This window comes from Camelus dromedarius, chromosome 22 (genome assembly GCF_036321535.1).
Source record: "Camelus dromedarius isolate mCamDro1 chromosome 22, mCamDro1.pat, whole genome shotgun sequence".
Lineage (NCBI taxonomy): Eukaryota > Metazoa > Chordata > Mammalia > Artiodactyla > Camelidae > Camelus > Camelus dromedarius.
This window is the reverse complement of record NC_087457.1, coordinates 27155740-27170481: the sequence shown is the minus strand read 5'-3', so window position 1 is coordinate 27170481 and position 14742 is coordinate 27155740. Positions and strand designations below refer to the sequence as shown.

The 14742-nt window shown below is 46.4% G+C and overlaps 1 protein-coding gene across 6 annotated transcripts in view; it reads right to left on the bottom strand.

Moving 5' to 3' along the window:
- DCTD (dCMP deaminase) overlaps window positions 1-14742 on the bottom strand; it is a 94328-nt gene that overhangs the window by 13600 nt on the left and 65986 nt on the right. For 5 of the 6 annotated variants that reach the window (XR_010377368.1, XR_010377369.1, XM_064477575.1 and 2 more), the window contains exons 1-3: window positions 9473-9535; window positions 7781-7895; window positions 7376-7511 (exon numbers count right to left, since the gene is read on the bottom strand). Coding sequence is in view for 4 of the 6 variants with exons in the window: in XM_064477575.1 (XP_064333645.1) it covers window positions 7376-7511; window positions 7781-7888 (244 nt within the window). In the remaining 2 variants the exon portion in view is untranslated. Of the gene's footprint in view, window positions 1-7375; window positions 7512-7780; window positions 7896-9472; window positions 9536-14742 lie in introns of those variants that run through there. The other variant, XM_031440338.2, reaches the window with a different exon arrangement.

Below are 14742 nucleotides of genomic sequence, written 5' to 3'. Positions count from 1 at the left end.
GCACATCCCTCCTCACCCAGCCCCCGGACAATCCACTTCCCACACTCACCAACGGAATCTTTTACATCCAAACTCTGGACCCTGTGGTCTCCCAACCTCACCATTTAGTCCAGCCTTCACCGGCTAAGCTGGGGCCAATTCTCTCTTCAGCACACAATGTTCCAGTGCTTTCCTGCCTAGGGGCCTTCACCCAAGCATCCTGTGGAATGCTCTTCCCGGCCCCGAACGCCCACTACCCCATCTTTCCCCAGTGGGGACATAAAGGAATATCCAGTAACATCTGTTTATTCCATTCACGCCTACCTCCTCCACTACTAGTCCGTGCGCTCCTTGAACAGACCACTACATTACTTCCTGCTGCAGAGCACCTGGCGCAGAATACGTATAATAGATGCCCTGTGAATATTTGCTGAGGAAATGAATGTCCACGGGCGAACGCACCCTGAAAAATGTGATGTTCTTTAAAACATAGTTATGAGTCTTAAAAAGGAAGCAATATGCCTTGAGAACTCACCAACAGACAACTCAAACTGAGACAAGAGTAGATGACTTACTAGCATTTATGTCAATTCCTAAAAAGTTCTAACTTGCTTGCAGAAGGGAAACCGACAAGGAGGAATTCTGCTTCCCTTTTCCACCTAACTCAAAATTAATGGCATTTTGAACAAAGTTTTAATTGCTGAATTTAAAAATTCATGCTTGGTTATTATATTCAATATTTTAAATTTACTATGGCATCTATCATTTGAAAGAAGCAGAAAGAAAACTTACACCTCCGCTAATTGGCTGGGACCTACGCGTCAGGAGAGAGAAGATGAAAGCTTCCTCTCATTCTAACCCCCAGCTCTCACCAATATTCTAACTTTATCACGGGCGTTCCCGGTGCCTGGCAAGTACCTATGTTTCAATAAACATCGGCACGTGGACTGATTCCCATGAGGATTTCTCAAGTCCTTTCTTTCTATTTGGTCTTAGAACAACCTCTTGTTTCCAAAGAGTTCTGAGCGGGCCACCTCTGTTCCTATATTTTCCTGGGGGGTTTAGACTTGGGGTCGTTTTGTTCACTGCTGTCCTCCAACCCTTTCCGGTCCGTGTTTGTGGGGTAACCTCCACTCTTCAGCCTCCCCCTCCTGCCTCTGTGCACAGTCTTTATCCACCTAATATTTATCTCAGAACTGGGGCAAATCTGAATCGCTGGAAGGAGGGAGGGAACGAAGCCTGTTTCTCTCTATTCATTTGTCCACATGCACAGACGCATAGTCTCTCTGTGTCGCTGCCACCACAGCTGTTGGCCGTAGCCTTCACCCGGGATGCTTTCAGAACTCACCTAAGAACCCCGAAGCAGAGAAATGGCACCCTAGTCGAATACAGTCAAAGATATATTGTTTAATTTTCTCCGAGAATTCTAGAGCTGGAGGAGTCCTCACTGATTATTTATTTCATACAGATATAAAGAAGTAAATGTCAAGTCGTGTATTCACCAACCCCACAACGACTGCGTTTGTGGACCCGGGCTCCGGATGGTCATCAGTCCAGGGTTCCAATAACTGTCCTCTTCGGCACTGAGGGGCTATTCCTAGCTAATCTGCACGCTAAAGGCCTGTACAGGCCCATCTAAATACAAAACAATAGGCCTAAGAAGTGAAAGTAAAAAGCAATATAAGTATTTGCAAACACCTCTAGGAACCAGACTTTAATGCATATTTCTGGGGATATACCAGTATTAACAAAGCTTATGGAACAGTCTTGATGAAAAGAAATCAAAATAAAATAAAACTTTAATAATCCAGCCCCATTTCAGAAAAGACCCGTCAAAAGCAGCCCAACCGACACAGAACAGATCAACGGAACAAAGGCTCCAAGGGTCTTCAGTGTCAAGGGCTCCCTGCAGCCACACCGTGCGGGACCCCAGAGTTTCTCCGCACAGACTCACCAAATGTGCGGAATTAAAGCAGTTGCATTTATCATTCAGGTAATTCATGTGCTCGCACACTTAACATAACCTAAAATAGGGTGAATGCGGCCCTGAAATTTTATTAAGCCTTCGAATCTCTCAACAAGACCCTTTATTTAGAGAGAGTACAAAGATAAACTTCAACCCACTTCTGCTGGGCATCAGTTTGGAAATCACTAACCTTCAATTACTTTAAGTTTTATTCTAAGCTTCCAGGAGGTAAAATGACTCATTATAAACAAAGACCAATATGTGTATTTTTGTGGGTAGATCTGATCCCACAGATGAACATCTTAGCTTTTCCAACATCCGCTCTGCAGAACAGGGAGTTGTTGTTACTATAAAACCTCCGTAGACACTCATGGTGAAACAGTAATCTTGAGCCCCTCAAAAATAATTAGTCCTGAATCTATCCACTAAAATACATAGATAAAAATCAAACAAATCCACAAAATCATGACTTATTCTTTTCTGAAGACCGTTTATAAACACTGACACCTGCAAGTGAACGTACACTATTGTCAAGCTGGTTAATTCTCAGGGCGAGCCTCACACGTAAGCCGTCATGTTTCCCTATCTAAAACGCCACACAGTGAAACCTGAGTTTGCCCCTCAATTCATAAAAACAATCTACTTTATTGCTTTCCTGTAAACTTGCACAAAGGTTTTCCTTTAATTGTACTAGGGATTTTGTACAAAACTCCCTCATGAGACCCACTGTCCGGCCACAACGACTGGATGGCCACTTAGGGGTGTTGGGACACCATAAGAGAAATCAGAATCCTGCAGAAAGAGAAACAGCAAGTCCTCAGATCCACGGATCTGCCTAACAAAACCAGAGGCACTCAATCTCAACTGGCTGAGGGAACAAATTTGATCTTAATTACACAGAAGCTCTTACAAGTTGCGAGGAAGTCCCAGCTTAGGAAGGATCAGCCTCCTAACTTCTTAATAAATTAGTTTCTCAAGACTAACCTTTCGGATGCCAAAGAAACATATCACAGGCGTGACAGTCAGGAAAATGTCAGTGTTCGAGGGGGTAAGGCAAATGGCTAAGTAATCACTAAAATGACATCTATGCATGCTTAACAATATGCTAAATCTGAAAAATAAAGATTACATTTAAATATAAAATTTAAAGGAGCACTGCCACACACAGGCAAAACTGTCTGCAGCTGTCATGCTGAACTGTTGCCTTAATTAATTCTCGCATTTTCCTTCCCAGCATTTATGTCCCTTTTAGATTTTTGCTGCAGAAATATAAACTGACTCTGGAAAAAAGTCCCATGTCTCCACTTCTGGCCGGTGCACCAGAGACAGGGCTACCGCCCTGTCTTGGGACATCACTACTACGGTCCCTTCCACGAGGAAGGGCATGATGCAACACGCAAGGCAGTCCTGGCTTCCTGGCTGACTGGGGTGGAAGAGGGGGCCACGCAAGAGGCGAGCTTCCCTGCAAACCCCCTCCCCAATGGGACCAGCACAGCAGGAAGACACACGCAAACCTGGTGAGCATGGAGAGTGCTGCTAAAAAACGGGAAGTTTAACAATGGCTCCCGAGGAAGAAAGAAGCTGATTCTACCCCAAACCTCTGGTTGGTAAACCAGGTCATCAAAACAGGTTACACAAACCCAAGGAAACAGTGATCTCTGAATTACCACGTGTATGTCACCTGCATTTTACAAAATTGGTATTTTGATTACGTCGGCTTCCCGGATGAATTCCACCAAGAGAAAGGAACTGGAAATGTCAGCTGAGTACTTCACCCTGGGTTTAGCAACCACCCCCTCATGAAAATTAAGATCTTCCAAAGTTTTTTACATGGTAAATGAGATCAATCTGCTGCTTCCTGGTTTTCCCATTGTCATTCATGTGAAAAGGTGTCACTATAATAACACTGACTTCTTCCTGCCACTTACCCTTACTGACATCATACTACCTTTTGGATTTTTCAGGAAAAGGATGAGATGAAAGGCAGTTTCCTTGGCACGGGGAATTTTTCACTTTCCACATTAATACTACATTGTAATCAAATAGTTTCACGAGGTTTTGATCCTCAGCCTGGAAGAACAAAAGCAGCCTTTAAAACGTCTCTCCAGAGACACAGCCCAGAAGGTGCTCTGTCTTCCTACTGTCACATGTCTTCTGTGTTCACCTCCCTCCACAAGGTGTCAATCAAGACGAATGACTTCCCCACTTACAGCGTGAATGAGGAGAATTAAGTTGTGTATGCTACTGGTAAACTCAGAGCTCCCCTTTGGGGAAATGGTGAGGCAGGCCAGCTGTGGATGGCTTTCTGCCCAATCCTGGGTTCAGGCCACCACCACCTGACCCTTGCCCTCTGGAGGGGTTGCTTCCTGGATGCCCCTGTTTGCTCACGTGCATAGTGGGAAGAAGAAAATGGGTGGTCCACTCTGCCACCACCTACCCACTTCAGAAAAGCTGAATTCCTGAGCTGCCCCACAGGAAACACAGAGCACTGGCCTCAGAATTAGAAGCTGTCACTCTGCCTGTGTGGCACTGAATTAGTTACTTAGCGCTTCTGGGCCTTCACGTCCCCATCCATGAATGAAGCAGGTAGCTTAGACCCTGTGGGCATGATCGTGGAAAGTCCTATCACAAGAAAAAAAATGCTTTTGTTAATGTATCAAATACCGAAACATACGAATCATCAAGTTGTATACCTCCAACTAATGTAATTTTATATGTCAATTATACCTCAATTTAAAAAAAAAAGATGCTAATAGTTTAACTAGCATTATTTAAGGGTCTTGGAAGTTTTACTGACATTTAAAAGAGGGTCCCCATCTATTTAAAAGAATTAGGAAATCAGTTGTCTAGAATTTACATAATCTCTAAAGCTCCTTTACAAGGATGAACACATAGTCTATCTTTTCTGAGACAGCAACCTAGCCACCATTCATGTCAGTGAGGAGAGAAAGGGTTAAACCCAACCCAATTCTAGACATTATCACTTATTTTTAAGGTTAATTTTTAAGGTCTTAAAACAGAAGTAATTTTAGTCAATTATTACCAATCATTTCTATTCCATCCAAGGCTACCAAAACATTTATTCCTCTGTGGTCCGAAATCTTTTAAAAAGATCAGACTGAGTGTACAGTTTACGGCTAGTCATAGTTACTGAGACTTAAACCCCATCTTTACATGTATTATGGCAGAAGTAATACTAAATGCCTTTTAAAAACCATTTAATACCTTCTAGGACTTTTACGGTACATCAAATTACAAGTTTACTCTTTGTGAAAGAAGACTGTCTATTCTGTTCTAACTGTTCTAACACAGCTACATGTAAAATGAATAATTGATAAGTAAAGGGGCAAAGAGCTTTGAAAACCTAGAGGTATCACATGGAAAGTAAAAGATAATGCAGACAGCCAGCCAGTGCCCTGAAACGGAGCAACCATTCAACAGCAAACAATCAGCAAAGCTGGGCAAATGCCTGTGTGGGTTTCTCTTTAATTTCTTCTGGGAAGGAGCTCCGAAAGGTACTCTCCAACTTGGACAAAAGGCAAGTGTCATGGAACAAACACAAAGCTACTGGAAGGGAGAAGTCGGGGGATTCTGAATGTGCTGCAAAGCCACGGGCTTCTAGGTCACTGCCAGAAATGTGCCCGGGGCTCACGGCGATGGAAGAAGGCACAAGTCCCACTGGGAGAGCCGCTGGGTAACCAGTGAGGACCCTCGATGCCAGCCCAGCCATGAGCCTCTTTTTGCAATCAGCCTCAGTGCCACAGCCTGACACCTCCTAAGAACTGCTCAATGGGAAGCTCAGCCCCAGGGCCCGGCGCTCACTGCCTCAACTCAGCGGACAAGGGCTGGCCTACTCACACACTTCACTGCGGACCCTGAACGCCCTTTCATTTTTGTGATCTTTCTATGGGACCTTAAACTGACCTGTGAAAAATCACCTTCGAAGGTGCCTACAAACAATGAATCACTTTCCTTCTTTCCTGTCATCGAAAGCTTACAGAATCAAAATCAGGATGAGAAGTTTCTAAAATATGTTGGCATGCCTTTCCTGTGCTCCACTCAGCTAGAAGCTGAGGCTGAGACAGTTTTATCCTCTTTTCCCCAGGATCTTATACATCCTCCCCCTACGAGGGGGGAATTAAATGGACTAACTTGACTATGAAATCCTCTTAATCACTAAACTGTTTTATTCCCCGAAAATTGCGAGTACTTTGTAGTTCTCCCCAGTCTCATTCCTCAATTCCTTCTCCATCTCGAGGCACAGTTTTTTTTTTCTTTTAAAAATGAAGCAGTTGCCCTGAAGCAGCTTAAAAAGAAATTTATGGGGCTTATTTAACATGATTAAGGTCCAGGAATATTAGTAAAAACATATAAATTAGGCTAAATGTAGACTTCGATTTCTTCATGAGAAAAACCTGGAGGAAAAACCTACTGGGGAAGGGCCAATGGAACAGGGGGCTCAGGTCACGCCTGAACCCCGTTTCCTGAAGGCACATCTTTCCCAATGGGTTGGCCTCCATCTACTTTACTCCCAACAGAGCGAGTCTGTTCATTTCCAAACATAAACATAGGTCCCAACAGTATGAAAACTCAGCAACCAGCGGATGCAGCTCCGTGTGCCTCGTTACAGCATCAGCTGCATATCCACCAGGGAATTAAAGGAAAAGTGAGGCCGGGCTTGTCCCTCCCAGATGGTCCCTGAAGTGAGTCTTCCTGGGACCCAGGTGGGCAACAGATTAGAACGAGCATCCTTCACTAATTTAAAGAGGAAAACCAGAGATGGCCAGGCCAAAGGTCTTCGGTTCCCTGCCTCCGGCTTGTGGTCTGCCCACCGCCCACTCTGGGGCTGCAGCGTCCCAGGGACCAGGAGGAGGCTAGGGCATCGTCCACCTCTGGGTGTCCAGCTCACAGTTTGTGTCCTGCTGCCCAGAGATGAGCCAGAGCCGGATTTCCTCGATAGGTGGAGGGGCTGAACGAACCCGGCTTCCCATCAGAGCGAAGGCCTGGCCAGTACCCGCTGAGCTGGCTCTGCTTCCACGCAGCTGAGAAGCAAACAGCAGCTCCCCAAGGCCCCCTTCCCAGCTGCCTCCCCTAGGGGCTGCGACACCCTGCAGAGAAGCCTGCCACCAGTGCTCCGGCTTCTGCAGCCTGGCAGGCTGCCAGTGATACATGCCAGGCCCACGCTGGGCCCACCCCGGGAGAGCCCTGGGCCCCAGGCTGGGCTGCGTGACTACTACCATGCCTCTACTTGTTGGCTTTCTTTGGATTTTAAAGGAGGGAGGCGGGAAATTGGGGTAGTTCAATAGGATTTTTTTTTTTCTTTCCAGCTGTTGACTGGAAAGGAAGATGATGCTTTCTGACCAGCTGTCGTACTTCAGCACTCCCCACGGCTATGCCCCTAACCAGAATGGAACACAAAGCGTGCCCTACCGTAAGGGTACTTGGTATCCAGGATATTCTCCGCTGTCCTCCTCCAAGGCAAGAGGTCATCGCTGCACCCGTTTGGCATTCCGTTGTACCCGATGCCCACAATCTTGTTTTCTGCATTCACGATGCAGGCTCCGACCTACAGGGAAACATGCCCAAAGGCTTGGTGACTTCAAGTGGCTGGCTGCCACTGGAGAGGTACGAAATGAGACCAGAGGCCTACGGCATGTGACAACTTCCTCTCTCACAGGAAAATGTAAGCTTGTAGGAATGCACAAAAGCCAGCAGATTCACTCTGCTTTTGTCAGTTGGCGGGTGTCCAGGGGCCTCCCCCTTTTGTAGTTTGCTCATCTGTGGGCATCTCCCGGTCTGTGAGTGTCCAAGCAGCCTCCTATAAAACTCACTTACCTGGGAATTTGGATCTTTGCTCCTCTGTGCCGATAAGAAGGCCACGGCCATGAAATACTCGGGCCATTCCAAATAGTCATCACGTTTTTTGCAGAGAACTTCGCTCATGCTGTGTCTAAAAGAAAAACACAACAAAACAGCAGTTGAGAAACACATTTCGGTCCAGTTCAACCCAAGCACATTTCAATTCTGGATCTCCACACTCAGACAATTTCAGTTTATGTTTATCAATCAGAAATCCCAGAACATGAACCCCAGACAGTCTCTGGTCTTAAGGGAAAAAAAAATTAGGAAATTAAGCTACTATTCACAGGTTTGGATTTCACCTGTATAGCGGCGCATTCCCTGATATTCCATCTATTTACTGCTGTCTCATAGGATTTTTCGCAAGTTCCTACACGTCTGCCCTACAAATCATTCTCATCCTTACGTCTCTCCTTTATCAAATGGAGCCAGCACAAGGAGGGGGGAGATTTATTGATCATTAGTAAATTTTAGACACCATTAAAGATTATACACATCATCTCACTGAAGCCTCATCCTGAGCTAAGGTAACCAACATCCTCTTTCTTACAGAGACTCGGAGAATTTAGGTAACTCGCCCCAAATCACACCAGATTATGATCCATGCCATTTGATTTCCATTCGGAGCTGTCCCAACTGTGATATTCACTTGTCCCTTCCCCTTCCCTCAGTTTCCCAGATGCGACAGAAGTTATTAACTCTGATACTGAATCAAGTGAGGAGGAAACATGAAGAGTGACGAGTGTTACGAACAGGGGGAGATTTGAGTAACCCTGGGCTATACTCACTGGCAGGCACAAGCTGTCCCTACAAGACGGAGTCCCTGACAGGGCAAACACTTTCTGACGAGGAACAGGGGTCTTTTCAGGGGGGATGAAACAAGGGCAAGGAAGGAGGGCAACACCAGCACCGGGTAGCTCCAGATAAGTTTTGAGAGCCTAAACAGCTAGGCTGAGGGAAGGCGAGGATTTCCCAACACTGGTTTTAGGATCTAGCTGTCAAGTGCAGCGAGCCAGTGCCTACGACTGGGAGGCAGCAAACAGGCAGGCGCTATGATCACCCACTAATTCATGCTGCCCCAATTCTGAGAAGCCTGAAAACCCTCTTAACACGAAGCGATGCTGGATGGAACTGGCTTACCACCCGGTTTAATGATTGGCTTCCATAATCGCTTCTGGGGGGCAGGATAAGTGCTGGCTAAACAGGAGATGAGGGGAGGAAGGAGAGGGGAGGGAAAGCAACTTATTGCTTCGTTTGGTTTAAGGCTCACTGGTGCCCCGAAGCCCAACTGCAGAAGCACAGGAGGAACAAGTCCAGGGAGATACCTCTAGGCACCAGCCGAGACGCAACCCACGCTCCTCCCACTGCCCCGATGCCGCTCGCCGGACGGAACCGCGCACCCCTGCGGCACACGTGGCCGCTGGAAGAGGCTGCTCTTTTCAGACCCCCCAGAACCCCCGCGCGCCCTCGGCTCCCGCGAGGGAGAAAGCGTCCTGGAGGCCGCGGTGCCCGCCGCGAGGCTGACCGAGCACGCCGGCCCCGCACGCGTTCCCCCAGCAGGTTTAACCGGGAAGGGGCGTCCCCGGGGCTCCCCGCGCCCGCGCCGCGGCCTCCCCACGTGGCCCGCGGGAGGCGGCCCCCGCCCACCGTCCGGCCCCGGTCCGCGACCTGCAGGCGGGCACCCGCCGCCGCCGCCGCCGCCGCCGCCGCCGTCCCGCCGCGCGCCGGGGAAGGAAGTCGGCCGAGGAGGCGGGGCCGCCGCGTGGCCGGAAGGTGGCGGCGGCGGCCCGGGCGGCCGCGCGCGCTGGGGAGGGGGCCGGCGGGCGCGCCCCGGGCGCGGAGCTCCGCGGCACGGCCGCCGCGCTTCCTGGTCCCGGCCACACGGTTAGCTCGCCCAGCCCACCCGGAGGTCCGGCCGGCGGCCTTTCGGGCCGGCGCACGAAGCCCTCCTCCCCGGCTGCCTGTCTCCCTTTGTTGTGGGGGTGGTTTGGGTTTGCCTCTGACTTTGATCTGGTGGCGGCGGTCTCGCCGCCGCCCTGGGTCGCCGGGAGGGACTGCTCGCGGCCGCTCCCCAGGCTTTGACTTCATAGCCGTTCATTTTTCACATCTCTGAACCTGAGAGTCGTTTCTGTTGTTGATGGTGAAGGATTTGGGTTTTTTTTTAAATCCCCTACTTGAATCTACCGCCAGCTACTTAAAGCCCTCGCTATAAAGCGCGCGCACACACACACACACACACACACACACACACACACACACACACACGTAAAATATGTGACTAAAAGACCTGAAGGGGTCTACAGCAAAAAAACTGAAAGGGGCAGGGGCGGGAAGTAAGGAGAACTGGTCTGGGCCTTGGGGGTGGGCCTGCTGAGTCCCCGTGTCCCCGTGTCCCGCAGCAGCTTCCCTTTCCCGCAGGAGGGGTATATTCGGGGCAGCGAAGTGGGTCGGGCGGGGAAGCTATGCCTCGAGGCACAAATGCCTCGAAGCTCAATTTGCATGATTGCTTTGTGCGGCCAGCTTATGGGAACTGCTCAGATTGTGTGGAAGGGCCTGAGGTGTGCGCTTAATTAAGCCTGCTACCCTGTCCCAACCCCCACCACCGGCCACACCCCTCCGGGTCTTCCCCATAAAGTTTGCTGGCTATTAAATTGTGCACATTTTGATACAATTGTTAAAAAGATCGGGGAAACGTGCTACAGGTCAACAGGAAAGACCTTGGGTGACGTTTCTAAAGTCATATGCTCCAAGGAACTAAGTCTGATTTTCTTGAACTGGCTTATTCTGTTCAGACTTCTAGCCCCTTACTCTGGTGGAACATTGGTTCCACTGCAGAGAATGACGAAAGAACCCCTGTCTGTTTTACACATGGGGCTTGAGGATATGTCAGCAGTCCGTAAATAATAGCTACTGTAGTAATCATGAGTTCTGATCAGCACATCCCAGATCTGAGCCTCTAATCCAAACAAAAGCTTGTTAACTATATTAATTTAGCCTAACAGAGGAAGAATAATGAGAATAAACAGTTGGTTCTATCTAATTTCTCACAGCAGCAGACACATCATCCTTCATCTCCATGGTCCAGCCTGTAGATTCAATAATTAAATTATGTACTTTGTTCGGTGGATGCCGGGAAAGCAAAGGGGAAAAATACTTCATTGTTAACTATAGAATTTTTTTTGCCTTATAAGACTCAGGCTGGAAAGAGCTACATAGATTAAGATGATGATTTTTAATGTCACGTTAACTTCACTTGGCTGTCTTGTTGCCACTAAAATTTATTATATGCTGAGCCCCCGGTTCCTCTCCCCCTCCCAGATCCACTGCTTGGTCCGTGTCACACTCATCTATAGTCTTTGAGTCTTTATAGATCCATTTCTCTTCTTACCCAACCTCCAACCTATACATCACCAATTACTGCTGGTCCTTCAACCACAACATCATTAAGCTTTCTTCCTTCCTCTGCTCTGTAAAGACTGTCATACATAATTTAGTTACTTCTCATCATTCTCCATTTTGGTCAACTCACACACTCCTCTCTGCAATAAATTCAGGATCCTGCTTGCTGCAAACACATTACCCTGAACATTCCTGCATTTCACTGAAAGTCTCTCATCTTATAAGATGACATCATTCATAATACAGGAAACCCTCCTGATTCATGGTTTCACGACTTGAGGTTTCAATTATTCTACATCAACAGCGAACCTAGGCAGCCTAGGAGGCAGAAAAATGCATTCCTTGGTTTCTCTTGCTCATTAACACGTTATAACTCCAAGTGGGACTGTAGGTGTTGAATCTCTCTTGTTAATACCTTGTATTTTTGTTTATAATTGAAGATCTTTCTCCACCTACTGCAGACACAGAGGCTCACTATGTCTTCAGCCACATCCAGTATGAGAGGGGGCTTCACACGCAAGAACACAATCAGATGTCTGTAAGGATTGCTGTCACAGGCTTTGGCTTGGCTCCTCTATTGACAGGCCTGCGGGCTTATCTATGTCTGATCTACAGCATAAGCTCGAATATATTTCAGTACCTGGAAGGCGGGGATCCAAGATGAGACTCTTCTGGGGCAACTTCAGATGGGGCTCTGGTGGCATTCAGGGGTGTCTGCTCTGTCAAGATACCACTCACCACCCCTCCTACCACCTCTGCTCGCCCAGGAAAGGATGTGACTTGCAACGTGGAAACAGAGGCAGGGAGTCTGGAAAGTCACCAATCTGGGTGCGTGGAGTTTGTCATGGGAAAAGGGTACAGGCCTTGGAGTCTAATCAGCCTTTGATCTCCAGTTCCACTTCTTACCACCCAAATGACCTTCAGAAGGTACTTACATTCTTGGAGTGTTTTGTTTCCTCATCTGTCAAATCAACAACATTCATGCCTTCGGTTACTGTTTTAATTAATTCTCTATGTGCTGGGTGCTGTGAATACCAACAGTGAACAAGATAAACCACTTCTTGCCCCCACAGGGCTTACCCTCCACCCCCAAATAAATGCTGAATAAATGAACCTCATTGCCTGCTCAGTTTACACAGTAAGTGTTATTATAGGAGAATTCCTCCTTTGGCATATCTTTGTTCTCAATCCAGTGATTGTCAGGACTAAAACCTCTTTTCGTAGCTCAACAACTGCCCTTAGAGGCAAATTACCACTTTCGCTGATTTCTAAAGAAATAATTTTTTATGTTTCTATGCAGCAATTCCAACCAGAGAGAACTTTTCAAACCTGAAGTCAGGGGATAAGTGGACCAGGAAAGAAGTCAATGTAAACCCTAGAAAAAAAAAAATTAAATACATGGTCTTGTCAACATATACAATTTTATATGTGTGTTACAGCAGGGAGTCATTTGTTCATATTTAATGAAAGGTAGACAGACTGCAAGTTGATATGATAGAATATTCCTATCCCAAAACTTCCAGATTCCTAGTTGTGGTGGGGGAGGGTAGCTCAGTGGTAGAGCGCATGCTTAGCATGCACAAGGTCCTGGGTTCAACCCCCAGTACCTCCATTAAAAACAAAAAACAAAAAAAAACCTTCAAGATTCCTGAATAGGATTTGGGTTCTGAGCTGAGGCCCCCAATTACCTTTATCATGACACATCTTCAAAATTATAATGAGACATAGAAAACAAACTTAGGGGTACCAGGGAGAAAAGGGGGTGGGGAGAATAAATTGGGAGGTCAGGATCTGCAGATACACAGTACTATATATAAAATAAACAGCAAAGTCCCACTGTATAACTCAGGGAACTATATTATAGAGTAGCTTGTAATAACCTACATTGAAAAAGAATATGAAAAGGAATATATGTAATGGAATCACTATGCTGTACACAAGAAACTAACACAAAATTGTAAACTGATTATACTTCAATTTACAAAATTAAAAATTAAAAAAATAAAAATTATAATGAAGATCAGACAGGAAGTATTAACCTGGTATGCACAGAGCTAGGTGCTTTGTTACTGTATAGCAATAAATGTTTGTTGACCAAATAAAGGAATTGAAAGCCATCAATTTTTTTGGAGCATCCTACGCATAAAGAGAAGTCTTCCTCTGTCTTCTCTATTATACCTCTCTATCTGCTTCCTTTTCTCCTCGCACTTGGTGGACGTGGAAAGACATTTGGTAAGTGAGACACTGGGGCTGGTGGGTTAGGAACCAAGGGTGAGCTGAGTTGTTTTCAAGACATGCAGTACCTTAGTCTTAGGATTTGGGTCTTGGCCTGCAAGTAACCAACCATCTCTAGCGGCAGAGTGGAAGGCAGCTGGGAGGCGGTGTGCCTCCCTGAGGCATGTCAGTTCTCCCTGTGACTTGCTTTTCCTCTACAGAGCTGAACTGGCAGCCTTTTTCATACAGAACTGGTTGAAGTTGATGGAAATTACACGTCTTATCACTTCTTAAAAGAAAAAAAAAAGATATATAAAATGTAAATCTAAAAGAAATGGGCAATTTTCTTGTACCGCTTTATAGTTCTGTGTAAGTTACCAAGTGCCAATCACTCCCACTTTTTAAAATTCAGATTTGTCAAGCAGCATGTAGGCTTTGAGTGTTGTGCAAGAAAAGATAATGCTTCATTTGGAACAGTCACTTCTGCTGGTTCTGCAAACGTGCCTACCAAAAGAGAATTGAGCAGATTGCTGGTTTTAATAGAAATATTAACGATCTCATTAAATTATCCCCTCTACTCTGGGGTCACCGTGGAAAGGAAACCAGCAAGGTATTATGATTCTGGATAGAAATTTCTATATTGACATCAAAGTCGCCACTCATTTTGCAGTGGGTATTTTGACTGATGTTAACAAGGTGAGTGCCCAAGAATCATTGTAAATGAAAGCCCCTGTTAAATTGTATTTGGAAGTTAATGGCTCTTATAATCTGCTTGAGATCTTGTGCCTTCCATCAGCTAGCTGGAGCGCTCACTGGGGGTAAACGTCTAAACTGAGAAAGCAAGAATCAAGTTAATATTTTAGTATTGCAGCTCACTACGTATGTGTATATTGAGGGGAACATCTGTGGTCTTGCTGTGACAAAAATAATCAATGCCTCGAGGTGAAAAGTCAGCTTCTACAGGCATGAACAAACAAAATAAGGAGGGTAGCCTATTCTGTTTGAGTAACTATTGACACTGTTCACAGTAAGAAATTCTAAGCCTTTGTGCAGGAGGTGATGGTGGACAACATGGCAGTGACAAGGTCAAAGTCTTCAAAAGTCCCATTTTGGACCAACTTCCATCTGCTGCGGTGTTTGGCAACCCAGAGACGATGCAAGGTAGAGAGTGGTCAGCTACGGAGCATTCCGAGACACTCTGATAGTAATGCTATCTTTGAATTAGCCCTGGACTGAGTTAACTACCAACCAAAAGGAGTGGAAGGACATTTGTGAAATCATCCTCATGAGAAGGGAGAGATTTAATAGTTTGGTGGTTACAGTAA